Source organism: Mus musculus, chromosome 4 (assembly GCF_000001635.26).
Source record: "Mus musculus strain C57BL/6J chromosome 4, GRCm38.p6 C57BL/6J".
NCBI lineage: Eukaryota > Metazoa > Chordata > Mammalia > Rodentia > Muridae > Mus > Mus musculus.
In genome coordinates this window covers 138,699,620-138,725,270 of record NC_000070.6, presented here as the reverse complement: position 1 = coordinate 138,725,270, position 25,651 = coordinate 138,699,620, and the positions used below count along the sequence as shown (strand labels likewise).

Genomic DNA, 25,651 nt, shown 5'->3' with positions numbered 1-25,651 from the left:
CCCCCACCCCTTGGCGGTTGCCAGGGAGACAGGGCTGTTTACCAGCTGGTCGCAGCCAGGCACCGGAGGCGGATGGAGCTGAGCTGCGAGGTGAGAGGCCCGCTGTGGGTCCCCAGAAACTGAGAGGCAGGCATTTGAGTGGCCCTCCCCAGGGACAGAGCCAACCTGGCTGGAGCCTGAGTCTGCAGCAGCTAAGGGAATCTCCTGGGAGGGGCGTCTACAAGCCAGTCCCTGGACCCAGATCCAAAGAGAGAGAAGGGAGTCGGGGTCATGTGCAGAGGCAGGAGCTGCAGGGAGCCTCCCACAGCTCCAAGTGCCCTTTACCCAGGTCTGCATTCACGTTCCAGACCTTTCTGCCATTCCCGGAACACTCCTCTTCCTTCTGCACTTGAAGCTTTGCTTCCAGACCTGCCAGACCACGGAAATAATAGAGGCCTCTCCCCAACCCCCTCGCCCGCCCTTCTATCCTGGAATCAACCCCGGTTCTCTCTCTTCACTCACTTGGTGGCTTGTGGTTTCCCACATTGTAATCTCTGGTTTGGGGTAGCATAGCGAGTGGTTTCGATCCTCTCTCTCTCCCTCTCTCCCCCTCCATCCCCCGGGGTTGGTTCCTTTACAGAGTTTAATTTTGTAAGCCAGGCTGGGGACTATGGGGTGGCGGCAGTGGGTGGTAGTAACTGATAAACAATTTTAAAAGACCAATGCACGTGTACATGTCCCGGTATATGCCAGCAGATGGTTCGTAGGAGGGTGTATTTTGCTGCTTGCGCTGTAGGTTTAGATTTGGGCTGTGAAGTACCATGGTCTGACCCTATGGTGGCTTGTGGGCACCATTGGAAAACCACGGGAATCTTGATTTCATTTGTATCCAATGTCCCTTCCTTCCTGTTCGTGTGGTGATAATCCTAAGGAATGGGCACCTGCCCTTCTGGAGGGCAACATCTTGAAAATAGTGGCCCGTGTTTTGTTTCCTGCTTCCTAGCAGGCGTCTGCCTCCTAGCTATTGTGTTTAAGTAAACAGGCTACTTGTCTCTTCTGCTGGCAGCGTGATGGATGCCTACGCCTAGACGTTGTCAAATCACTTTGTAGTTGAGTGTCTGCCAGGCCCTAGAGGTGATGAAATAAATGAGCCATGCAGGGATTGTGCTGTCGCAGGAGCCTAGACAGAGGGCAAAGGTAGAGTTTGGGACCCAGGGTGTGTGTGTGTGTATCTCTGAAGGCGCCATGGCTGCCGTTCTCCAAACACCTGTTTCCTGTAGCATCCTGCCCTCCTTCTGGGTGGGGGTGGGAGCTGGTGTTCCCTCTGTGTAACAGATGGTCTCTGTGCTGGGTAGGAGGCGGTGGGTTATAAAAGCAGGTTGGGTGTAACGGCTTTACCTGAAGGAGGTGTTAGTCTCGAAATAGCCTTGAGTGGGCTTATGAGAATTAGTCATAATTGAGGTTTTTCTCTTGAGATAGCTTGCAAGTCATGTTATCTTATGACCAGGGTGTCTTGAATATGACACCCCCTGAACACGGCTAATTATACAGAGTACCAAAAGGTATAGCAACGACACGCACACACTCAAGTTTGACTGTTAAAAATAACCCCGCAGAGTGCCTGGGAGAACGCATGACTTTTCTCATCGAAGTTGTTAGGGAGAGGTTTCTAAGTTACCAAACTTCCTGACAGCCAAACCTTCCCCAGGCATGTGTGGGTGTTGGAAGCCAAGCCTGTGATAATTCTGTGGAAGCTGTGGCAAATTAATAGCCATTCCCAAGTGAGAAGGATGGAAGCTCAGCTAGAGGCTTATCCTCGCCTCAGCTGGACAGCTATGGCTTTCTCCTGCCACTCCGAACGAGAAACTCATAGGGAAAAAAAACTTTATGGTTGATCAGAAAATAAATGAGCAAGGGAAGGGGCAGGCATTTCTGGCGTCAAAACTTTTCGCTCAGGAAGAAGTTTCTGAACTACCTGCCTCCAGATTGGGCATGGAGAACAGAGGGGGAGAATGGAGGAAGGTTTGGCTGTGTAGAGCAGGGATAGCCACAGAGCCTTTTCACCCGTTAACCGGGTGTGTGTGTGGGGTGTGTGTGTGGGAGAGAGGGGGGGGAAGGGTGAGAGGGAGGGAAGGAGGGAGGGAGGGAGGGAGGTGACGGCTCAGTGGGGATAGCATTTGCCCAAGGTCCAGAATTTGGATTCCCACAATCCATGAAAGTGCTGGGTGAGTGTGCCAGCTCACCTATAACTCCAGCCCCAGAAGGCAGAGACAGGATCCCCAGTCTAGCAAGACTAGCCATATGGATGAGCTCTGGGTTTGATTGAGAGGTCCTGCCTCAGTGAATAAGGCATAAGAGCCATGGAGGCTGATTTCTACTCACATCAAACCTTGGCCTCTATCTGTGCATGTGTACCTGCCTACACATGTACCCCCAAACATGCAAAACACACAGACACACAGGACACATGGATAAAGAGGATTAAAACGTGAAAACGGAAGGGAACCTGGTCAGAGATTTTGAACAGCAGGCTCCCCTGGATTCGTAGAAATAGTATGTTTTGGTTCCCTGTGGCCTGGTTCCTGGTGGTCTAGTACAGGAGAGAACACACAGAGCATCTGGGGGCAGGGGTCACACCTAAGCCCACGAACCTGGACTAGTGCTCCTGAGGGCTGCTTGATGGAGGAGCTTGGGGGAAGTCAACTCTTAGGTGAGTGACAGTGCGTAGGTGGAAGGGACGGATCAACCCAAGAAATGTTTTGTTGTCTTGAGGCAACTGCATGGGAGGGGGCGGGGACGGGGGAGCTCTGAAGTCAGCCTCCTGACCGTTCTGTGCAGTGGACAGGGCACATTTGGGGGCTGCCATCTCCCAGCTGTTTAACACTAAGTAGGAGAAGGAAGAGCCACAACTAGCGCCTTAGGGAAATGTTCTAAAGCAGGTGTCTATGGACAGTACAGACAGAAAAGTCAAAATAGATGCTCTCTAGGTCTTCCTGAGGAGGCTTGCTGTGACCAGACTGGGGAGCCTTGTTCCATGTGACCTGTGTGTAAGGGCAAAGTGTAGGCAGCCCATGGCAGGAGGGCTGGGTGGGAATCCCAGAGGGTGGTGTGTCTATAGTGAGTGATGTCACTGCAGACAGACTGTGTCCCTTGTCTGGAGAAGTGACCTGCTATTGAGTAGAGCTGAGCCTGGTTGCCCTGCAGAGAGTCTTAGCAGGGTTGCCTTCCCCTCTCTAAGCAAATACAGTCTGCCTCTGACATTCTTCATCTGCATCTGAGGTCTGTGTTGAGCCACTCCCTTAGGGAGCTTCCAGCCCAGGGAGCCAGAAAGGACTCTGGAGCCGGGCACATTTTGCCTGATGTAGGACTTCCCCGGTGGGGCCCTTCTGTCCCCTGGACGCTTTTCTGGGTTGGGCCCAATCAGATGTTACCAGAGCACAGTGCACTCTCTTGAGTGTGTGACCATACTGGTTATGTCCCAGTGCAGTAGTCAGAACAAACAAAAGCATCCATGGATGCCTGACCGTGACTCCAGCTTGTCACATACTCCAGCTTGTCACATGGCTCGTTCCCCCTCCGACTGGCCTTTCTGCGTGTAGGCCCTTCTCCATGACAGCGAGAATTGGCTTTTCTTTTCTTCATAGTACTTACCATTCCTTGAAAACATCTGCAGACCCGTGGCTTTCACTCCCCTTAAGGATTTAAGTTCCAAGGACTTTGGATCACTGATGTGTGTCCCAAGAGCTTATCATGGATGAGCCACGGTTGCTCCCCCATGTCAGAAAACTAGAGGTAGGTCCCACACTGTGGTCCATGGGTGCTCACTCTTCCAGTGAGCACATGGCAGAAGAGGGAGCCCCAGTGCCTCGGGAAGCTCAACCCATGCCTTCTCTGTTTCTGCCTGCCTCCTTAGGGGTCCTGAGAAGCAATGGCCATAGAAGCCCCTGTGAACTTTGCACCACCTGAACGCAGCACTGTGGTCAGCACCGCAGGCGACAGCTCCACCTGGCAGCCCAGCTCACTCAGGATGCACGTTATCAGGCCCAAGTCTGCCAAGGGCCGGAAGCGGCCGAATTTGCACAGACCACAAGGCATGGGGGACGGCTCCCCCAGTGCACTATCCTCTTCACCTCCACCACGGTCCTCCGGGTCTCCCAGCAACCAGAAACCAGGAGTCTGTGCAACGGTCTCAACATCTCAGGGAGCTCCTGACGAGATGCCGGAGTTGCTGCTGCAGCAGGCACCGACACGGACCGCCTCATCTCTCAACAGGTACCCGGTCCTCCCATCCATCAACAGGAGGAGCTTAGAGGTGGGAGCCGTGGACACTGTGGCCAGCAAGACCAGTTCCCTGCAGCTGAGCAGCGTCCAGGCCCTTTACCAAGAGGATTCAAGCCAGGAAGACTCCAGAACGCAGGTCTGTGCCTTAGAGAAGAAGTTCATCATCCGAACCAAAAGACAGAGCTCCTCCAGGGCCTCCAACATCGAGGAGCCGTCGGACGAAGAGCCAAGGCTGCTGCTGGCTGTCCGGTCACCCTCAGGCCAAAGGTTCGTGCGCTATTTCAGGCCCAGTGACGACCTCCAGACCGTCCTCGAGGTGGCCGAGCAGAAAAACAAAGCCACCTACCAACACTGCAGCATTGAGACGATGGAAGTGCCCAGGAGACGGTTCTCCGACCTCACCAAGTCCCTCCAGGAATGCGGCATCCTTCATAAATCCGTGTTGGGCATCTCGCAGGAGGAGGGGGAGGCGTGGCCCTGAGCCCTCCGCACCAGGCCGAGGGGCCCCAGGTCTTTGAGCAAAGAGAACGAACGTTGGGCAACCTGAAGCCTCCAACGCAACCTTGGTTTCAGGTGCCACGAGAGCCCAGGTCAGCCAAGACCCCTAGGGCCTTGTTCGTATAGCAAGTCTGTGGCGGTGGGGATGAATCCACACACAGGAAGAGACCTCTCTAGAAAACTACGTTGTAGCCCCACATTCTCTCCGGCAGCCATGAGGAAGTTCTACATCCATCCCTAGACTGTGGCTGCGGCCAGGATAATCTACTTTCCACTGCTGGCTCCTTCCAGAATCTTCTGTCAGTGCAGTGAACTCTGGGTCTCTCAAAGCCAATACTTGGCCTTTCTATACTTGACACCAGGTTAAACTCTTCCCAGAGAGGATTCCCGTCTAGTAAACAAGTGGGGGCTTAGGGACCACGGCACTGGCGCTGGCATTTCTTGCAATGCTGTGTTTGGACGCAGCCTCCCTCCCAAGCTGCACCAGCAGAGACCCACGAGGGTCCCTGTTGGTATGAGGTGGCAGCAAAGGGAAGAGCTATCTTCTGCTGTCGCAAATCCCTCAGCACACATCTCTGAAACACCTTAGAGCTAGAGGCCCATAGAAATGGCCTCTCCAGCCATGGACCAGCCAGGGCTGCTTTTGAGTGGACTGACGGTTGGAGCTTCTTTGGTATCACCTGTCTATGTGCAGGATCCTTCCAAAATGGAAGTAAACTACGCAGCACCCTGTTTTTAAGATGCACACAGCTACGCTTCTGCACAATTTTTTACTAACCACCCCTTGGCCTACTTGAGCACAGGTAAATTATTTTATCTCCCAGCCTCAGCGTCTCTCTCAACCTTGTCAAATGTGGAAGGCCAGTGACCCCAAAGTGGGCTCTGGTGTCAGGGCCTCCGTAGGAGAAGGAAGGCAGCTCGTTGGGGCTTCTTCCCTGTGTCCCTGTCATGCTGTGCAGCCGGCTCACTGGCGTGGAATGCCCCTTCCCGCCTTAGCCAGAGCTGTCACAAGCACTGTAGAGTCTTGTTTTTCTGGGGATACAGATCATTTGCCAAAGCTCTCTCATATTGCAGGTTCAGCCAGACACCCACAAGTCATCTGTGTCCCTTGACGGCCAAATCCCCATTTGGAGTCAGGAACACTGAGACCTTCTGGGCACTTTGTCCCCCTTGGAGCCTGAGTACCACATGTCCTGGGTACTGACTGGTACATGCCTCCCATACCCTCAGTACCCAGACAAGGCAGGGTTTAGGAGTTGTTGGAGCATCTCAAAGTGTCACTACCTCAGTAACAGGGGCATTTTGTGCACGGGACACCACCAGCAGTTATGGGTGTTCCTTCTAGCACACTATGCCTTGGTGACAGCAGTGATGACTCTCAACAGTGTCATCCTACCCCAGACACCTCCCACATCACACAGATCACTCTGGACTAGGACATTTCCTGAACATTTGCAAGATTTACAGTCCTGCCTAGGTTAGTGGCTCCTTTGATGGCAAAGGTCAGCTGGAACTTGACTTTGAGGTGGCAGGCCCATGCAACTGGCCACCTCCTCCACCAGTGACCACGACAGAAGGGACTGGTAGCTTGAACTTGGACCCTCCAGTACAGGCATTCCACTTACCCCCAAGTGTACAATTCTGCCCTTGATCTAGGTAGGAGCCTATAAAAAAATCACACACCTACTCTATGGTAGGAATAAAACTCCACCCACACACGCACAACTTGGTGATTCGAAGCTTTAGAATATGCTTAGTGGAGGGAGGAGCTCCTGGATTTAGGGGTTTGCTGCTGCTATTTGGCTTAGTATTTGGGGGTGGTGGGGCAAAGAAAGGGAGAGGCACAAAGCATAGGACTGTTTTAGGATCTTCCAGGAGACATGATTAAAGCTAGATTTGAGCCATCGTAATCACCTCTCTTTTTTTTTCTTCTTGGACAAAAGATAATGATACGAGCAATAAAAACTGATTTGTGTGAAAGCCTGTGTGAAGGCGTCCAATCTCATGTTTTAGCCTGAGACTTGAGCCACCCAGACAGGAGTGCGCAGAGCGCACATGAATCTCATCTTCAGGTGTCTCCCTGGGAAACTGAGTATCCCGCAAGCCATTGTAGTCAAGGCTACACACACACACACACACACACACACACACACACACACACACACACCACACACATGAATCTCATCTTCAGGTGTCTCCCTGGGAAACTGAGTATCCCGCAAGCCATTGTAGTCAAGGCTACACACACACACACACACACACACACACACACACACACACACACACACACACCACACACATGAATCTCATCTTCAGGTGTCTCCCTGGGAAACTGAGTATCCCGCAAGCCATTGTAGTCAAGGCTACACACACACACACACACACACACACACACCACACACCACACAGAATCCAACCTTGGAAGCCCCCTCAGAAGTGCCTCTGCGCTGGGCAGTGGTGGCACACGCCTTTAATCCCAGCACTTGGGAGGCAGAGGCAGTCGGATTTCTGAGTTCGAGGCCAGGCTGGTCTACATAGTGAGTTCCAGGACAGCCAGGGCTACACAGAGAAACCCTGTCTCCAAAAACCAAAAACCAAAACCAAAACCAAAAAAAAAAAAAAAAAAAAGAAAAGTGCCTCTGCTTCTGACCTAGGAGGTAGCTGGGGAAGAGTCCCCTCCAACTCCCCTGTGTCATCAGGGATGCTCTGGTCTAGTGGTACCTGCCTGGTTGTACATTCATCGTGGTGGCCTTTGGTTGGTTGTTCTTCCTCAGTTTGTGATCACAGACCTTCATTGTTTGTTGAACCAGTAGTCATCTGAGAGTTCTCCCCTAGTACAATATAGTGGTCGGCATGAGCAACCCCCATGGGGTGGTTTAAATATGTGGCCATAGGGAGTGGCACTATTAGGAGGTGTGGCTTTATTGAAGGAGGTGTGGCCTCGTTGGAGGAGGAGTGTCACTGTGTAGGTGGACTCTGAGGCCTGCTATGCTCAGGCCTTCACCCAGTGTGGAAGACTTCCTGGCTGCCTGCAGATCAAGATGTAGAACTCTCAACTCTTCCTCCAGCACCACATGTGCCTGGATGTTGCCATGCTTGCCCCCCCCCCCGCCCTCCATGATGCTCATGGACTGAACCCGAAACTGTAAGTCAGCCCCAATCAAATATTTTCCTTTATACGAGTTGCCTTGTTCATGGTATCTCTTCACAGCAACAAAATGCTAACCAAGACATCCCAAGAGACTATTAGCAAGGGAGTACAAACCACAACTGAGCACTCCCTCTTAGGTTGTTCAGTGGCTCAGCTGTATCTGACCGGCCCAGAGTAGGGGCAGGGGTCACACTATGTCCCCCTGTATCTTTGTCTCCTTCCTGCCACTACCAACCATATCACCTCCACTTTTCCTGTGGTGGCACTGGAATGACTGCTCATCATGGGCGCAGAGTTAGCAGAGGATGCGCGATCCCAGCATATCTTCCGGTAAAGACAATAACTGCATCACCCTCGGCAGCAGCAAGAGCAGGAGAAGCAGGTGACTCATCACCTCGAATCCAAAAAAATAAATAAAATGCATTAACAGATGGCAGTCAGCTCTGACACAGCCCTTACCCTGACTGCACCCGGGGATGTGGCCAACAGTCAGGCCAGGGTGGTCCCTGTCAAAGAGACAGCCTGGGAACAAGATTGCGGGCCATTACCGGTGACCTGAGGAGGGCAGATCCCTAGCCTTGCACAAGTAGATGCAGGGAGAACTAGGCTGGGATGAACAAACTCTCAGTTTCTTGGTTGTTTGATGTATCTTTCAGAGGAGCCTTTCGTGTGATGGGGTCCATTGCTCCGCTTTCTAAGCAGACTCCTGGATGGGCTTTTGGCTTGACATCAGCTTGGAAGTGTTTTGATCAAACACAGCTATCTGTTTTCTTCATCCACGACCACACATCGCAATAGTGTAGCGACAGTTAAGCCTACACTACAGCTTAATCGCTGCACCAAAACAGCCAGGTCACACCATAGAGGCTTAGACCCACTGTGGAGGCCCAGGCAATGGAAGCAGGACGGACTTTTGGTGAGTCAGTTACGAGCATGCAAGTCAGTAGTTCCCATTATAAAAAAAATAAGATCAGATGTTTTCCTTTCTGTCCCCACTTCCTTGCTTAGGGATGTCCCTCCCAGCCCACTCTGATGTCCTTTTGTCTTCCTGTACATTCAAATGTTCTGGAGGCATCTGCTCCCCTGAATAGTCAACACAGAAGAGCAAACCAAGGTATTTCTGGACACTTAGATTCTCTCCTAGAGGGCTGAACATCCACTGAGACACACACTGGTGGGTGAAATTCAGCCCCCACTGATTCAGCCTGCCCTGACTGGAGGGACTCTCTGGCTGGTGGCTGAATAGACTAGGGGGCTGGGGTGGAAGATGGAAGATCAACTCCAGGAAGTAGAGAGTAATTAGGCAAGGGATGGGAGTGGGGGTGGCCTGGGCTCCTGGGAGCCGGTCAGATTTAGGGTACCCAATTTCTTCTCTTTGGAAAGAAAAGAAAAAGGGTGTGGTTGAGAGGCTGGGATGTCCTTGAGTTGGCCTGACCAATATTTCCGATGTGCAGGTCTTGTAAAGACAAACAAGAGCGCTAAAATCCACAATAGGCAGGGGGATAGCCCTGGGCATCTGTGGCACTCCTACGAAGGGAAGAAACAACGTGTTTATGGACACAATGCGTGGAGGCAAACAAGGCTATTAACTCCACTTGCTGAGGACAGGTGCGCCTTCACAGGTCCCTGACTCACTGGTCCAGGTTAGGCAGAGTTAATGCTAATTGCCACCTCCTCCAGGGCTGTGATTCCTGACCAAGCTTGCTTCGGAAGACACCTGCTCCAAGGAAGCATCGTACTGGCTCCCTGGCTCCTCTGTTCCTCCCTCCCCTGATGCCGTTCATTTCCTTCATTTAAATCCCAGATGCTGATTTGGAACCCGAGTCTTCTCCAGAGGGTCTAGTGACCTAACAAGCCTCTTACTTTATTAACTTTCATGACTGTCTGTTGACAAGGAGGGTTCTAGGGCTTTGGGTCTTGGGCCTTAGGTAATCAGCTGAAAACTCACTGTTCGGATTGATATCTGTCCCCTGTGACAGAAGACATGCCCACACTGTTTCCCTCCCTCCCTCCCTCCCTCCCTCCCTCCCTCCCTCCTTCCCTCCCCCCTCCCTTCCATTCCCTCCCCTTTTACAGGATCTCATGTTAGATCCAGTAGCCTTGAACTTGATACATAGCTGAGGATGGCCTTGAACTTCTGATCCTTCTGTCTCTACTTCTCAAACGCTTGGGTTAGAGGCACGTGAGCCATGACACCCAGTTTATTCAAAGCTGGGGATCAGACCCAGGGCTCAGAACATGCCAGGCAAGCTCTCTCTAACCACTTGGCCACACCCCCAGACCATGTTTACTTTTTTCCAAAGTCATAGTTTTATTATAAAATATCAAACTTGATGCAGATCTATAGCATGTACCATCTTCACCATACATTATTTTCCCAGACCCCCCCCTCCAAAAAAAGAGGCAGTTATAGCCTGTCCTTTAAAGACACCTTAAGTTGTTTTGGTAATGTGAAAATTGAGAAAACTGACAGGGGACGAAAGCCATCCTCAACCCCTCTTATCAAAGACTGCCATGGTTCATGTCTCGGCACACATTGTTTTTATCCTCAGAGATTACACTTACGTTGTATGCTTCTTTCTTGCCAATAGACACACATGAATATTTTTTAACATTTGTGTTCCCAGCAAGAGCTTGCATGTCCACAATCCCAGCTTTCTAAGGACCCACAATTATTTTAAAGTTGAGTAATACTCAACTCCTTGGCGTCTTATCATCACTGAACTATTTTCTCTTTATGAAGCATTCATGTGTTCCCAGTTTTGTTTTTAACCACAGAAGTCAAAGCAAAAACTCTACACGTATGGTGTGTGTGTGTGTGTGTGTGTGTGTGTGTGTGTGTGTGTGTGTGTGTGTGTGTGTAAATTATTTCTTCAGGGTAAATATCCAGAAAGACAGTCAAGGACTTTACTCTGGCTCTCTCTGTAGTCCTGTGATCCAGGTAGACTTTGAGCTTGCAAGCTTCTGCCTCAGACTAGGGGGAGACAGAATGGAAGACCTCAGCTTTCAGGTCCCATTGACTTGGCTTTGCTGTTTAAGTGGCTACAGAGCAAAGCTAGCAGAAACTTAGGCTATTGCTTTTAATGATTTATCTTTTCCTAAATTGAAAATACAAACTAAACACTTAATTTTGAGTATCATGGGCTACTGCTACTTATTAACATTGTGTCTTTGAAGACACTTCTAAAAGTTATTTGTTTGTTTGTTTAGTGTGTTTATGTGTGTGTTTGTGTGTCTGGGGTAGGTTCTGGGATTGAGCCCAAATCTTCAGATTTATACTGCACACACTTCTGTCTGCAGAGAATGCACTCTTTAGAACTAAAATAGAGGAGGGAGGAAGGGAGGGAGGGAGGGAGGGAGGGAGGGAGGGAGGGAGGGAGGGAGGGAGGGAGAGAGAGAGAGAGAGAGAGAGAGAGAGAGAGAGAGAGAGAGAGAGAGAGAGAGAGTGTGTTCAGCAGTTAAGAGCACTGCTTCTCCTGGGACTGGAGAGATGGCTTAATGGTGAGGAATACATGCTGCTATTCTAGAGGATCAGGGTTCGATTCCCAGAATACACATGATGGCTTACAATGGTAACTACAGTTCAAGGGGACCTTCTGGCTTCTGACAGCACCAGTCATACAGGTGGTGCATAGACACACATGTAGACAAAGCACCTATACACATAAAAATAAAATTTAATAATAAAAAAATTACTGTTCATCTAGAGGACCTGGGTTCGATGCCTAGAACCTACAAGGCAACTTGTAATTGTCCATATTCAGTTCCAGCGATCCACAGCCTCCTCTGGTCTCCAAGGGCATTACACACAGGGTGTGCACATACATAGCCATATACATACATGCAAGCAAAATTCAGATACACATGAAATAAAATTTGAATTTTGCCGAGTGTGATGGTGCATACCCTTTAATCCAGCACTAGGGAGGCAGAAAGAAATGAATCTATGAGTTTGAGGCCAGCCTGTTCTACATAGTGAGTTCCAGGACAGTCAGGGCTACAGAGTGAGACACCCTGTCTAAAAAACAAACAACAATAATGTTTGTTTTAAAAATTAAAACTAAGATAGATTCTATCTGATGATTATTATGCAAAGCAGGGACAATCTCTGTTTTATCTCTATCCATATTTATGTAGTGCATTGTACTTTGCAAAATATATGTGGTATTGAACTATATGAACACTGGTTCTTGTTCAACTAATCGATAATTGACAGGACAGGACCACATTACATTGCTTAGGCTGGTCTTGAACTCCTGGACTCAACTCCCAAGTCAGCATCTCCAGTACTGGAATTCAGGCCTGTTCTAATGAGCTTGGGTTCGAATGAGTCAAATCTTGTATGTTTTCACTGCGCTAACAAGCTGAACAAGGACACAGCACACCAGGCACAGAACAGGACGGTGAATCAGACTAGATCTGTTCTCGAGGAATTTCCAATCAAGTTGGGGAAAACCCATGTGAAAGAGACGCTGGTGTATTTGCCAAGCATCCTCCATCTCATTTGGTGAGAGTCGGAAACCAACTAAGCACTTGGTGGCAGGAAATATCCCCGAGCATCTGTGACAGCCTCCAGAGGGAGTCCATATGCTACCTTCACAGAGGGCAGAGCAAAGCCATCAACACTCGGGATAAGGGTCAGGTTACCAAGCTGCTGGCTTCTCATGACTTTCTGTCCACATTTTTCAAGGATGGTGAGGAGCGGTGAGAGGCAGGTTGTGGCAGAGACCAACATGGGATCCTGGAAGTCAGTCCTGTTTGCAGAGAGCATTTGCCTTTCAATGTCAATCGCAAGGAGAAGGGGCCACCAAGGACACGTTCTAGGACTTTCTAGAAAAGTCTCTGAGGGAAGCCCAAGCGGGAGTCAGGTCAGGAACCTCTGGACAAACCGGATCATCTCAAGTCCACGTCATGATCCATGACTTCGGTCACTGCCGTGCTTTGTCTGTGAAATGTCAGGGCTCGTTGGTTTGAACACATGGTCCTCAGCTGCAGGTGCCGTTTGGGAAGCTTGTGGGAGAAGTGGGTCACCAGGGGTGAGTGTTGAGGCCCGTAGAGCCCAACCCCCACTTCCTGTCCACTTTCCGCTTCCCAGATTCAGACACCACATGACTGACTACCCCCGCCTCCCGCTCCTACCTGCATGCCTTCCTCACCTGCTGTCTTCCCAGTCATGAGGCAGGGTAGTGCCCCGGAACTGTAAATTCAAGTACACCCTCCCTCCCTTGAGTTTCTTTTTGTTTGGTTAGTTGGTTGGTTTTTGTCAGCATAATTTATCACAGTAACGAAAAGGTGAGATAGCCATTCTTGTAGGCTCAGCTTCAGCCCGCAGGGTGCTCTCTCTTCCCTGGGCTCCTCCAGTTCATTTTCTCTTTCAGTTAAAGAAAAAAAAATCGTGGGGCTGGAGAGAAGGATCAGCAGTTAAAAGCTCAAGATGTATTTTGTAGAGGACCTGGGTCTGATTTCCGGAATCCGCATGGCAGATAATAAGCTTATATAATTGCAATTCTAGGGGAATCTAACACCTTCTTCGGCTTCTGAGGATACTGCGAGCCCATGGTCCACTTGTATACATGCAGGCAAAACACCCATATGCATAAAATAGTCTCTTAAATTTTCTTTATTTTATTTTTAAAAAGGAAACATTCCTGTGTGGCACAGACACTATGTAGCATTAGGATGGAAAAGTCATGTGACCTACATCTGTGTGGGCGTGGCCTACATCTGTGTGGGCGGGACCAACATGAAGGAGAAGCTGGGCGGGTCAACATTTCTCCTAGCCTCAGCGTCCTTCCATTCACAGAGCGAGGCGACTGCTTCTCCCGGGGCTTTGTGAGGAATCACACGAAGTCATTTATTCGCAGGATGTTTTGACACCTGTAAGAAGTATGTACAAATGGTAATTTTTATTTTAGCAACCATCTTATATTGCCGTCATTTCTTGTTCACCTGTCCCCCCACGCGCTTAATGAGCCAGAAACTGGCCCAGAAATGAAGACAGGTTCCCTGCCCTCTAGGACCAGCCTGCCCACTCAGGGAGGATCGGGAGGACTAGAAGCTGCCACCTCCGCCATGGATTAGATCAGCCGTCCATTTTTCTTATTGATGTGTGTCCAGCAGGAAACAGTGCCAGGCACACAGCAGGTGCCCAGAGGTGTCTGTGGGTGGAGTGGGTGCATTGAAGGGTATATAGACCCAGAGATTCGAAGATGGGGAGGTTTGCAGTCTAACATGGGGGCTGCTGTATAGAGGTCATGGATGGAAGCATCCAGGGAAACAGTGAGATCTGAGAACCAGTACCCAGCTGTCCTCTTCCCCAAGGCTGCAAGGCCTTTGAATGCTAGCCTGTGACAATGGCATCATTCCATCTTTCTGGTGCCTTGTCGTGTCTCTGCACAGGTTGGTGCCAACCTCCCCGAAACGAAACCATTGAGAGAGCCTGGAACTTGATATGAGAAACCAGCTCAGAATCACAGGCATCAAGCTAACGGGTTATCTGGGTCAGCCAAGCCCTTCAGCCAGGGCACGGTGATGCGATTCACGATGCTGCCATCCCCAAAGAGCTTGGCATGGTTGCAGAGCTTCCTGTGGAGAGCTGGCAAACGCACACAGCTCAGCCCATCTGCCGTGCTCCTCATCTGCGTGTTTCAGAACAGGCATCTCATTACCCTAATAAAGACAACACGGTCTTTGCAGCAATAAGCCAGGCAGGTACACTCTGCTTTTCCAGGTACTTTATATTTTAGAAGAGCAGAAACACACACACACACACACACACACACACACACACACACACACACACACACACACGAGATGGTATCAGTAATACAAGACTAACACCCGGCAGACACTAGGGAATGTCTGGGAATGTGTGATGGAGGTCCCTCTGGGGGGCTCTACCTATGAATCTACCCAAGAAGAAAAACAGAAACATAGGATGAAGGCAGCATCTGTCAATCACAGATACCATAGCCCCTCAGGGGTGGAGTCTTTATTGCCCTTAGCTGACTCTTTTTTTTTTCTTCTCTCCTTTAGGCAAGCACTCTGTAAAGCTGTAAGCATGAGTGGCCTTCTCTCCACAGCGTCCAGCTCTGACCTTCCACCATTGTGGCAGAGCCCTGCAACATGGCTGCCGCTGGCTTCCTAGCCTGCCTAGATCTAGAGAGCTGTACTCTTTACACGGGGGACCGGGCTGCTGGCAAGGCTCACAGCCAGCCTAAGGGAGCCTCGGGAGAACCGTTGGCATTTGGAGAACATGTCTTTCCTCATTTAATGCTTTGCCTACACTTTAAATGATGGCATGTCAAGATGGGGGAGGAGGGGTGTGCTGGGTGGGCGTAGAGGTCCCCTGTGCAAGGCAAATGACATTTTCTCTGCTTGGAGGAGATGGCAGACTTAGGAAATGCTTAGTTGACTGGTTCCTGTACCAGCTTGCTATGTCCCCCGCCTCCCAACGCCCCTTTACTGCTTCTGACCAGTGAGTGTCTCTACACTATCCCACTCAATAAACTTGACTTGGATTGTTTTTTGGTTATTGTCCCAAGTCATCTTATTTACACGAGTAGACTCCAAGGGCTCAAGCACCCCCCAAGTGTGCATTTTGTTTGTGTTTTTCCTCTCCCTCTCTCTCCCCCTCCCCCTCCCCCCTCTCTCTCTCTCCCTTCCTCCCCCTCTCTCTCTCCCTCCCTCTCCCTCTCCCCCTCCCCCCCCTCTCTCTCTGTGTGTGTAGGCACACATATGCCGTAGTGCAGATGTGGAGGCTGGAGGATAACCCTGGATGTCCGTCCTTGACTTCTGCCTTGGTTGGCACAAGGTTTCTTTCTTCTTGTTCACTACCTGAGATCTTCCAGGGACTCTCCTGTCTTCATCTTCCACCTCACTGCGGGAGTGTCAGGATTATAGACATGCGCACTACCGCATCCAGCTTTCTGTGGGTTCCAGAGTCAAATGAGCGCAGCAAATGCTCTACCCACTGAGCCACCTCTCCAGCCCAACGCCCGTTTCTGCTATTAGGAAAAGATAACCTAAAAAGCACACGGTTGAAGGGCAGCTGAGAGCCACTTGCTCTTCGTGTGGCATAAAGGTGGGGACATGCGTATCCCCTGGGTCCAGACCCCCAAGGCTCCATCCCAGGTTCCCCTTCTAGCACCCGTACCTATTGAGACAAGTAATTTCACCTTTTTTTAATGTCCCAAGGTTTAAAAGGAGGGTGTTACCTCCCAGCGCTGAGGGAGCTAAGTGCATGAATACTCAGGGATACCCACTGAGCAACACTGCAAGAGAGGCTTTTAGTCCCGGTGCTTGTCTGTCTGTTTGTTTGTTTTAAATAGAGGTATGCTTAAGACATGGTGAAAGGTACTTTTGGCCTAAGAGGGCACTCCCGGGCCCAGTGAGTGACCAAGGTCTTGTCCACAACCCATTCTGTGTGTCAGAGCTCTCTCTGCTTTTGCCCTCACAGGGCACCCTTCTTGGTCTCTCCTTTCTAGGGACAGGTCACCCTAAAGCGCCACCTGGTGTTCTTCCCGGTGCTTCGCCAGCACTCACCAACCTGTCTGCATACCAAGATTAAACGGAAGAGAAATGTATGTTGAGCAGCTGGGCTTTGGTGCGGTAAAGGCCCCGCCCCCTGCAAACCAGCCACTGGCCCTCAGACAGGAAGTACAACCTTTGAACCCTTCATCAGGTGGCATCTGTGGCTCAAGGTTTGAATGGGCAGTAGAAAGAGGAGAGAGGGAGGCTATTGCTCTGATCCTGCATTGTAAGGAGATGCTCACGGACCTAGTGGCCTTCTGTAGAACCTGGGGTAGATTCTTAGCTGGCTTGAGGAAGGACCATGGAGAGTCAGAGTGGCTTGGCCAAGGTCACGTGGCCAGGAGCAGGGAACTGCGAGACACACCCAATGCCTAATGCCAAGTCCTGGTCAGTGGCTCAGGATGTCTGCAGTGGGTGGAGGGCAGGAGGACATTTTAGTTGTGACCAGAAAGTCAGCCCTATCAGTCACCACCAATCTGTGTGAGGAAGAGTCTGCAGGTGGCTCAGAACTCCCTGGCTCCCACCTCGAGCTGAGAGCCCTGCTAAAGAACTCAGCGGACACTTCAATTCCAAGTCCTAATGCATATCCATTTGGTTATTGCGAAACTAATGAGACAATTTAATGGTGTTTACGGCCTCCTAATCATCAATTATGCAATTTTCATGTCAAGGACAATTTCTGCTATAACTGTTCACACTGAGTCTTGAACGGAGGGCTGGCACAGAAAGCATAGGACAAGTCTCAAGAAATATTGTCTGTGCCCCAGCCGTCCGAGCTGTGGGTCTCAGTAGCATCTGCTATAGATGGCCCTGGGAGCAGGGGCTGGCTTTTGATTGATGGGGCGGTGCAACTTTCACCTACCACAAGCAGGAGCCTGTGAAGATGGAGCAAAGAAAAAGCTTGAAGGTGACAGATTCTGGGTCCCCTCAGAGCTGGGTACGGATGTGGCAACACAGGGATTTTATTTCTCAGACCATAGGCAAAAAAGAAAAAAAAAAAACTTAAATCCAACTCCAGCTTTTATTTGCATCCATCAAGTGTGACCTTTAGAAATGTGGTAAGGCTAGGATAGTGAGTGGTTCATGACTTTAACACCAGTACTTGAGAGGCAAAGGCACGTAGAGCTCTGTGAGTTCAAGGCCATGATAATCTACATAGTGAGTTCTAGAACAGCCAGGGCTACATAGTAAGACCCTGTCTCAAAAAGAATCAAACACACCCAGGAAGGATTGAATCACATAAAGAGACACACTCAGCTAGCACTGTGCGTTTGCTCTGTATTCCATCCCAGGCTAGGCTGTGGAGACCTCTCCAGGAGATGCAGAACTTGAGTGCATAAAGGTGCTATAGCAGGCTTCAACACAAAGGGGTGTCATAGGCTGAATCCTGGTGACTAAGGTAGGCAGGGAGGAGCGCGTGGTGAATTTGAGGCAGGAGAGGTGCGGCCTGCCCTGCCAGGGACCAAAGAACTCAGAGCAGCCGGGGCATGTCCTTCCTGCACAGGTAGGTGTGACGGCACAGGACCCTTATTGCCACATCAAGGGACATGGACTTGACCCTGTAGGACAGGGGATTCAGCATTGGTTTTGAAGACCGATGCATCACAGTCCAAACTGGAAGCTTGTCTGAGAGACGCACTCCCCAGAGCTCTATGGAGGGACAACGAGGGTAAGATGGGCTTGTTGGAGTCAGATCTGGGGGGACATTCCATAACCTTTCCTGAGAGGAAATGCAGAAACACGTACTGACCGCAGATAGAAAGGGCGCCAACCACCAAAGGAGTTTGTCCAAATCCAGCTTGATGAACTAAAGGTGATTGGAATTGTTTCCAGGATCGTAAGTGACTCGGGACAGCTAAAATACTAGCAAGCCCTTTGGGAAGCTGACTCTCAGCTGCATCGCTGAAGAGGCCACCCAGAGTATGGCTGGCTCCACTAAGGCGCCATACTACCTAAGGTTCCCCGCCCAGGAAGGGGAGGAGTTACGGGAGGGTTCCCCGGTTCCCCACCCAGGAAGGGGAGGAGCTATGGGAGGGCATACTGAAGGAAGACTTCACTGAAGAGCATCTCTGGATAGCAAAGCCTCACCTCCTCCTGGAGGGAATGTCAGCACCTCACTGTTTCGACTAGAGAGCATCATTGGGCCCCAATCTCAAGAAGGTCCTGTGCAAGTGACCATAGCTTCCATGACTTAAGGCAGGGATGGTCTGTCCCAGCCTGGAGGAGCCGTACCAATGCTGTCGATGAAGCTGCTGTCCTCCCAACACAGCGTCAGCCAAAGCCTACAGGCAACCCTAACATTCTTAGGACCGCCTGAGCTTCTGTGTTCTCAGTCCCGATGTCAGCACAGCCCAGACTCCCTGTGCACGTGGGAAGACATGGCTGCATTTCTCAGGGAACACATTCGCCGTCTTTGACCCATGGCCCACCAACACGCAGCTTGGGTCTCCTCCAACCCCATCATCCCGGTTAGGAAGCCCGTGAAAGGTAAGATCCAGGGTAAATGGGACCTTGTACAGTGACCAAGGGCATCAGCTCCCCCTGTCCCCTGTCTCTGCATTCCTACTTATAAAATGGAGACCCTGATCTCAGAAGTGATGGTTGTAGCACATGGGACAATGGATCCCTCAAACCCAGCAGTGAACTTCTAGAGTCCTAGTAATGGGTTCTAGAAGAACAAAACAAACAGACAAACAAACAAGAAAGCATGTCAGGACAGAGGTCCTTGCAGGGCATGGGGAAACAGCCAAGCACTATAGGGGCCTTGACGTCCTTAGTCAGCTGCTCTCCAAAAGTACACTTGTACAAAACTCTTTCCCATCATCTCTCCTGTCCCACCAAAGCACATCAACAAGCCAGGTAGTTTGTGGTTTTGTTTGTTTTTGTTGTTTTTTTTTCTTTTGCTTTATTTGATTAGCTCTTCATTAATTGATGAGGTGGCCCTTCTTGGCGGGTTTCCATTCCTTCCTAGCCTGGGAAATGGCTCTACTATCTAGTGAGGTGCTCTGTGGATTTTACAGTGTGCTCATTAGCAGCCATACCTTCTCGGTTCCTGGTTTTAAAAAGCCCTTAGACTCCCACGGGCATGCAATGGATCTCTTCACCCTTAGCATTTACCCTTCTGTAATGAGGCTCAGAGAGCGCCTCGGAGGCCGTTTCTTGCCAAACATAGAACAATATTGGGGGCGTGTTGAGGGGTGCTACAGCTTGTCCAAACGATAAAGATATGAGTCAGAGCTGGGCTCTCTGTTATTCACTGAGGAAGACAGACCAGCTACAAAGACAGTCAAGACCAGAGACTCCTAAAACACCCTCACAACCTTCGCATGGACCAGTCTGAAGAAACTGCTCTTTGATTAGCCAGGAGCAGGTGTTTCCTTTGGACGGAGGTCCTTCTTGCTAAGTTGAAGATGACAGATCTTTATTCCTTTACCAAAAGGCCAGCAGAGGGTGTCGTGGCTGTTAGGGCTGCGTGCTTGGGAAAAGAATCTGGAGGTTCAACCAATATGCCGGTATAATCCAGTGACCAAAAGGTGTCAACAATAAAAACAATCTTTGGTCTGGGCACCCAAGTGGGGACCAAAGAGCAGAAGCCCTGAAAAGACTTTCCTGTAGAGTCATGGGTAGTTAAATAAGAACCACACAGAGAGATGTGCGCTGAGATCTTGTGTCTCCAGCTCTGAGGAAGGTGGTATTCAGGACAAAGGGCTCTCTGTCTGATAGAGCATGGGGACTCTTCTGAGTTATCATCAAACCCCAGAGTAAGGTTAACAAACCTGATACCAGAAACACTTTTTCATGAGGACACCTGCCCTGTCTGACCAAGGCTCGGCGAGAAGCATTTGCAGACCCACCGTGGCATACGCAGGCAAGGGCGTTCAGCCCCAATGCCCAAAGCCCTGGAGTCATTCTTCACTGCTGTGTGCAAACTCAGAAGGCACAAACGTCTTCTCAGCCCTTCTTAGCCTCAGCTTTCCTATACTCAGTGCAAAGAATAGCACCTGCCCCGCCCACCTGCCCCACCCACCCACCCACCCCAGCTGTCTCGACAAACAAAGGGAGCGGATGAATGAAGAATCACCTAAGGGTCTGTCCTGTGCCAGGTGCAGCCTTAAGGTCACTATGGCTCTTATTGTCCTGTGTCCCCAAATGTGAGCAGTAAGAGGTTTGTGGGGTTCCATTTCGTAACTATCCAGATCTAAACTTCAAGGTCTCCTGACTCTCCTGGACCAACTCCCAGTTGGAATAATCCCGAAGGCTTAGAAGTGCATCTTCAATTCACGGTCCCAGATACCTGTCTAAGACAGGTGAAATTCTTCATCTGTCCTACAGATGCTGACAGATATGTTGTCCAGAGCCAGTCAAACAGGCTGGAGAACAGGTTCGGCATTTAAGAGAGCTTAGCTGTTCCTCCAGGGCAGTTCCCAGCACTTATATTGGGAGGGTCGCGGCAACCTCTTGCAACCCCAGCTCCAGGGGGTCTGGCACCATCATCTGGCCTCTGCAGGCACTGCACACACACAATTAAAAATAAAAACAAAACCTTTTAAATATATGTGTGTGTGTGTGTGTGTGTGTAAAACAACAGCCAAACTTAAAAAAAAAAGGATGTAGTGTACTTGTGGTAAAAATTATCAAAATGTCCTCCAAATGTGAGACTGTGGTATTAACATAACTACCCAGAATTCAGTCCCAACCCCTGAAGCAGGAACCGGCCTTTTCTCCTCTCCATCAATCAGAAAGTCATAGTTACAAGGGCCTCTGGCTATTTTCTTCTGGGACAACAGAGGAAACGAGACCAGTTGCCTCAGAAAACAAGGGCTGAGGTGCAGAGTGACCTGGTGGTGGTCAAGAGCCCAAATATAGAAAGAAAACCTTTCCCCAGATTTTGCTTCCAGAAGGGAGTCACATTCTGCACTTGTAAAACTATTTCCTGGCTGAGAGCTGACCTATATCGCCGTCCCTGCCCACACTGGTAATTGTCTACCACAGGGCGCCTGCTCCCGGGCCAGCATCCTTTCTCTGGTTTTTCTGCCTGCTAATTGGTTTCCAGTGGTTCTGTTGAACCAACTGTGCTGAAACCCTCCCTGTGAGCCGCCGCTGCTCCCTTGAGCATGCTCAAGGGAGCAGATGACCCTCAAGGGCCTCACGAAGACCCCAAGGAGGTACTCCCTTCACAAAAAAAAAAACAAAAAAAAAAACAACCATTCTGAAGAAAGAGTCATTTGGCTGTTTTGAAAGAATGGTTGCAAACACGGAAAAACTGAGACGAGTTGGTGATAACAAAGGGAATTAGAGAGGAGGGTAGACTCGGCAGCCTGGATGAACGTCTCCTCCTTTTTCCTCAAGACCCTGCAATCAAGGCAGGGGAGAATGTGAGGGCAGAGAAGGAAGCTGGCTGGAAGTTTTCACTGGAGAGCAAGGCTCTCTGCTGTGACCCAAGAAGCCAGAGTCTGGAGTGTAAGTGATTGGCAGCTGAGAGTCCTTCCCTGTGATCAAGCCCGATTTTTTTTTTTTCATTCTCCAGATGGTCAGGCTAGATCAGAATGGGAACAGTGATTGGATGATCAATGGAAGAAGTGTCTAACAGGTTCCACTCCCTGCAATGGCGGCTCTACTCCTTTCGCAGGGGCCCCTGATGGTTCCCTCCAGACTTCCTCCAGAGTGGGCAAGATCTCCATAAATAACACATGAAGATGAAACCCTGTCTCAGCTCCCCTGTCCCCTTGAGTGGAGGTTGGGTATAGTTGGATGGTTTCAGGGTTCTGGCCTGTGCGTGTTCTTAGGGTTCTCTTCTATGCTAAGCAGACAGGGTTTCCAGTGTAGGAAAGGGCATTCATCACAATGTGGATTATGGTTACACACGGAAGTGGGATGGTAAGGAATTTGGTGTGGGAAGAGCTCCAAGATGAGGAACAGGAGAGAATAGGAGGGGTTCTGGTGGGTGTGGCAGGCGAGGGGCAGCTTAGCTCAGAACTCTAAACAATGAGCCTAAAGCCTTGCTGGAACTAGAAGCCGAGGGCAGCACATAGTTCCTGTGATGAGCAATCACAGGTATCTGGCTTTTAAGATTCGCTGCTGGAGATGGCTGTGACGCATTTGGTGTCTGGCCACTGTTTGGACACACATCCCAATTATAACAGTGTTCCCACGAGGAAGTTTGATCTGCAGTGTGAATACGTTCCTCTTTATAACTGCCTTGGCGGGGCATGTCTGTTGGGTTGGAAGAGCTGACTATGTGGTTACACTGCAGTGGACTTCCGGGTGCTACAGCCAAGCCTGGTTTTGACTCTCTCTCTCTCTCTCTCTCTCTCTCTCTCTCTCTCTCTCTCTCTCTCTCTCTGTGTGTGTGTGTGTGTGTGTGTGTGTGTGTGTGTGTGTGTGTGTGTGTGTGTGTGTGCTGGGATAGAATGCCTTTTGGAAAGCAGGCCAGGGACCTCAGCTAGTGGTGAAGCAGGTGGGGCAGAGCCCAGCTGGGGCAAGCTTTTATTTGGGGATCACCTGACAGTGGGCTCAGCCTTCTGGAGAACTTAAGAGATTGTTCTACTCAGGACAAGACAGGCCATGAGACACTTCACAGTGACTCAGCCAGGGCCCTTGGCATTAAAGGCTTTGTCTAGTCTTGGCCGGTTTAGGACATTCCAGACAGCAAAGGTCTTAGAGTTGGATTCTTTGAGATAGAAAAAGCAAAGAGGCAGAGAAGTTCTCCAAACTCAAAGTAGCTTGGAGCAAGGAAGGAAGGAAAGAGGGAGGGAGGGAGGGAGGAAAAATTAAGACGTTGAACTGCACATGAAAGACCCACAACGTGAGGGCTCCCCCACGTTCTGACTCAGGAGAGGCGACACCCCAAAATCACCCACAAGAAACGGGTCTTGCTGCAAATTGCAAGAGGATTTTTATTCAAGAGCGCTCTCAGGCCCATGGTCATACACCACGCAGGGGTAGAGGACCGTGGCGCCCCGAGTAGCTGGGTAAGGGGGTATTTAAAGGAAGAAACCACAACTTAAGGAAGTGGGGAGGGCGATGTTGGAAGATACCAAAGATACCAGTTAAGAGTCACAAGGAAGTGTAAAGTTACAAGAGTCACAAGGAATACCTGGTAATTGTTAACTCTCAAGACAGCTTTTAAGAGTCCCTAACAATAGCACATTTGCATTGCAGGTTCTGGGTGACTTTCTTTGAATGAGCACTCTTTGAACCCAGGAAGCGGGTGGGTGGAGGAATGTTGCTATCTGTTTTATGATTAGCATACCTTTACAAAGGCCACATTTCCAAGCCTGGGCCTAAAGGCCTAGAATTCTGTTTTTATGTTGTTATACTTTCACACACAGCCTCTTTGTACTCATATTCTGACCTGTAGACTCTGTGAGGCGTCAAGCTTCAGGCAAGACGGATCCATCCATCCTTCTTGCTGGGATGATGGTCCAAAAGTAACGGGAAAGCCCAGCCACTGAAAGAGAAGACAAGAAAGCATTTTGCTTCCCTCGGTAGGCAAAGAATCTGGACGGAGGGTCATGCCAAAGCACGACGTATGTTTCAATCCAACACTTTGGAATTTTGAAAGTTCAACATCAGGTAGTCTCTCCCTCTGGGCAGGGGGAGGGGTGGCACTCTTCTCAGTGTCCGCTCAGTGTGCACCTTTTAGACACAGATTGGCTGAAGAGCCCTAGTGCTGTGCAGTCTCTCCTAGTCCATCCCAGAAAGCAAAAAGAAAGCATGCTGTTTTCACCCCTTGTTGGGGACCTAAACAGCCATGTCCTTGGAGACCAGGACCCCACAGCTGCAGGAGATTTTAAATAGGAAAAGGGAGCAGGAGAGAGACCAGAGACTGGAGGTGACCTGTAGGCAGGAGAGGGGGCGAGGAATGCTGTACATGTTCCTTCTCTGTCTTCAGGCACAAAGAGCCCTCTGTGGCATTTAGTTCCATCCCCCACCCCAGTTCTGCATAGTCCCTCACACGGCTGAGTTTCAGAGCAAGAAAGAGACGGCAGTACCTAGACAACTGAACTTGCCCAGAGTCTGCACCTATCGCCCAGAGCCGAGCCAAGGTATTGCATAGAGCAGCAGAGGTCCTCCAGCGACCAACCCCAGCACACACCCACCAGCTGAGGCCAGAGCTGCTACTCAACCAAAGCCAGAAGTATTTTCACCTGCTCTCTGTGGCATGGTCCCAAAAACCCTGAACCAAGACTGGGCCAAGAGGTTCTGTAAGTCAGTTGCAGGCACTGGCTGGCTCTGTGGAATTCGAGAGAACAGTTTCTGTCTCTAGGTGTTCCTGGGAATCAAAGGACGACAACTCATTCGTTCAGTCTATTTACCACCATTCCCTACTAATTAAACAAACAAACAAACAAGACGACAAACCCCCACAAACCTCAGAGCATGAAGAGGCTTTTCTGTCCACTAGATGGCACTGTGCCTCTAAATGCAGCAAATAAGGCCTGGAGCAGACCAGGCGGCGTTCTACTGGTTCCAGCTGGCTGAGAAGGAGGCAGGTACCAGGATGCTGCACTCCTTGGACCAAGTCAAGACGTACAACTGGGCTCTGCAGGTAGAATCAGGACAGAACGGGAAATGGTCAAGAACTTTGAGTCTCACAAATCGATTTGGTTTTCAAAGAGTGTGTCTTAGTTAAGCCCCAGATCCAAATCCCACATGGTAAACACGGGGATATGGTGGCACAGAGGTTTCTGATCCAGGCTGGGCTGGCCCTTCAAGAAACCAGCCTCGAAGAACCAAAGATTCCAAGATGTCTCTGTGTCAGAGTCCCTGCTACAAGTCCTTGATAACTGGCAGTCCATGCCACCTCAGCTTTTCTGCTCAAGCTCACAACATGACAGGGCTGGCATTGCTTTTCTCTTGGCTATAATCTTATTTGTGTGTGTGTGCACTTGTGTGTGTGTGCGCTTGTGTGTGTGTGCGCGAGTGTACAGATGCAAGCTAGCATTTTAATTATGTTCTAGGGATAAAACTCAACATCCTCACACGTGCTCGGCAAGCACATCTACCAACTGAGCCATCTCCCTAGACCCTCAATACAATATAATTGTAAAAGGTGAAGGTCAGTACACACCAATAAATGTTCCAGAACTACCGTGTTTAACACATAGTCACTAAGCCCTTCTTTGAATAACCAAAATCACTGTTTTAGAATTCTTGTAGTGGTATTGAGGGGGATGGATATTACATAATAAAAATATAGCTAAAGCT

General features: G+C 50.0%; 1 protein-coding gene and 1 long non-coding RNA gene across 8 annotated transcripts in view; one reads left to right on the top strand and one right to left on the bottom strand.

The window, feature by feature from the left end:
* The window catches only part of Ubxn10 (UBX domain protein 10), a 28,602-nt gene extending 13,168 nt beyond the window's left edge, over nt 1–15,434 (top strand). For 2 of the 5 annotated variants that reach the window (NM_001285929.1, NM_001285928.1), the window contains one exon: nt 3,893–6,745. In NM_001285929.1, coding sequence (NP_001272858.1) covers nt 3,908–4,741 — 834 coding nt within the window. In that variant the 5' untranslated portion in view covers nt 3,893–3,907 and the 3' untranslated portion in view covers nt 4,742–6,745. Of the gene's footprint in view, nt 1–5; nt 91–414; nt 483–3,623; nt 3,772–3,892; nt 6,746–8,565; nt 8,826–14,944 lie in introns of those variants that run through there. The other 3 variants (NR_104373.1, NM_001285930.1, NM_178671.5) reach the window with 3 other exon arrangements.
* Gm32770 overlaps nt 13,534–25,651 on the bottom strand; it is a 34,326-nt gene continuing 22,208 nt past the window's right edge. Inside the window, exons 2-5 of one of the 3 annotated variants that reach the window (XR_390863.2) lie at nt 24,816–24,986; nt 24,592–24,716; nt 23,796–23,891; nt 13,534–13,786 (exon numbers count right to left, since the gene is read on the bottom strand). This is a non-coding gene — a long non-coding RNA (predicted gene, 32770). Of the gene's footprint in view, nt 13,787–23,313; nt 23,892–24,591; nt 24,717–24,815; nt 24,987–25,651 lie in introns of those variants that run through there. The other 2 variants (XR_003955134.1, XR_390865.3) reach the window with 2 other exon arrangements.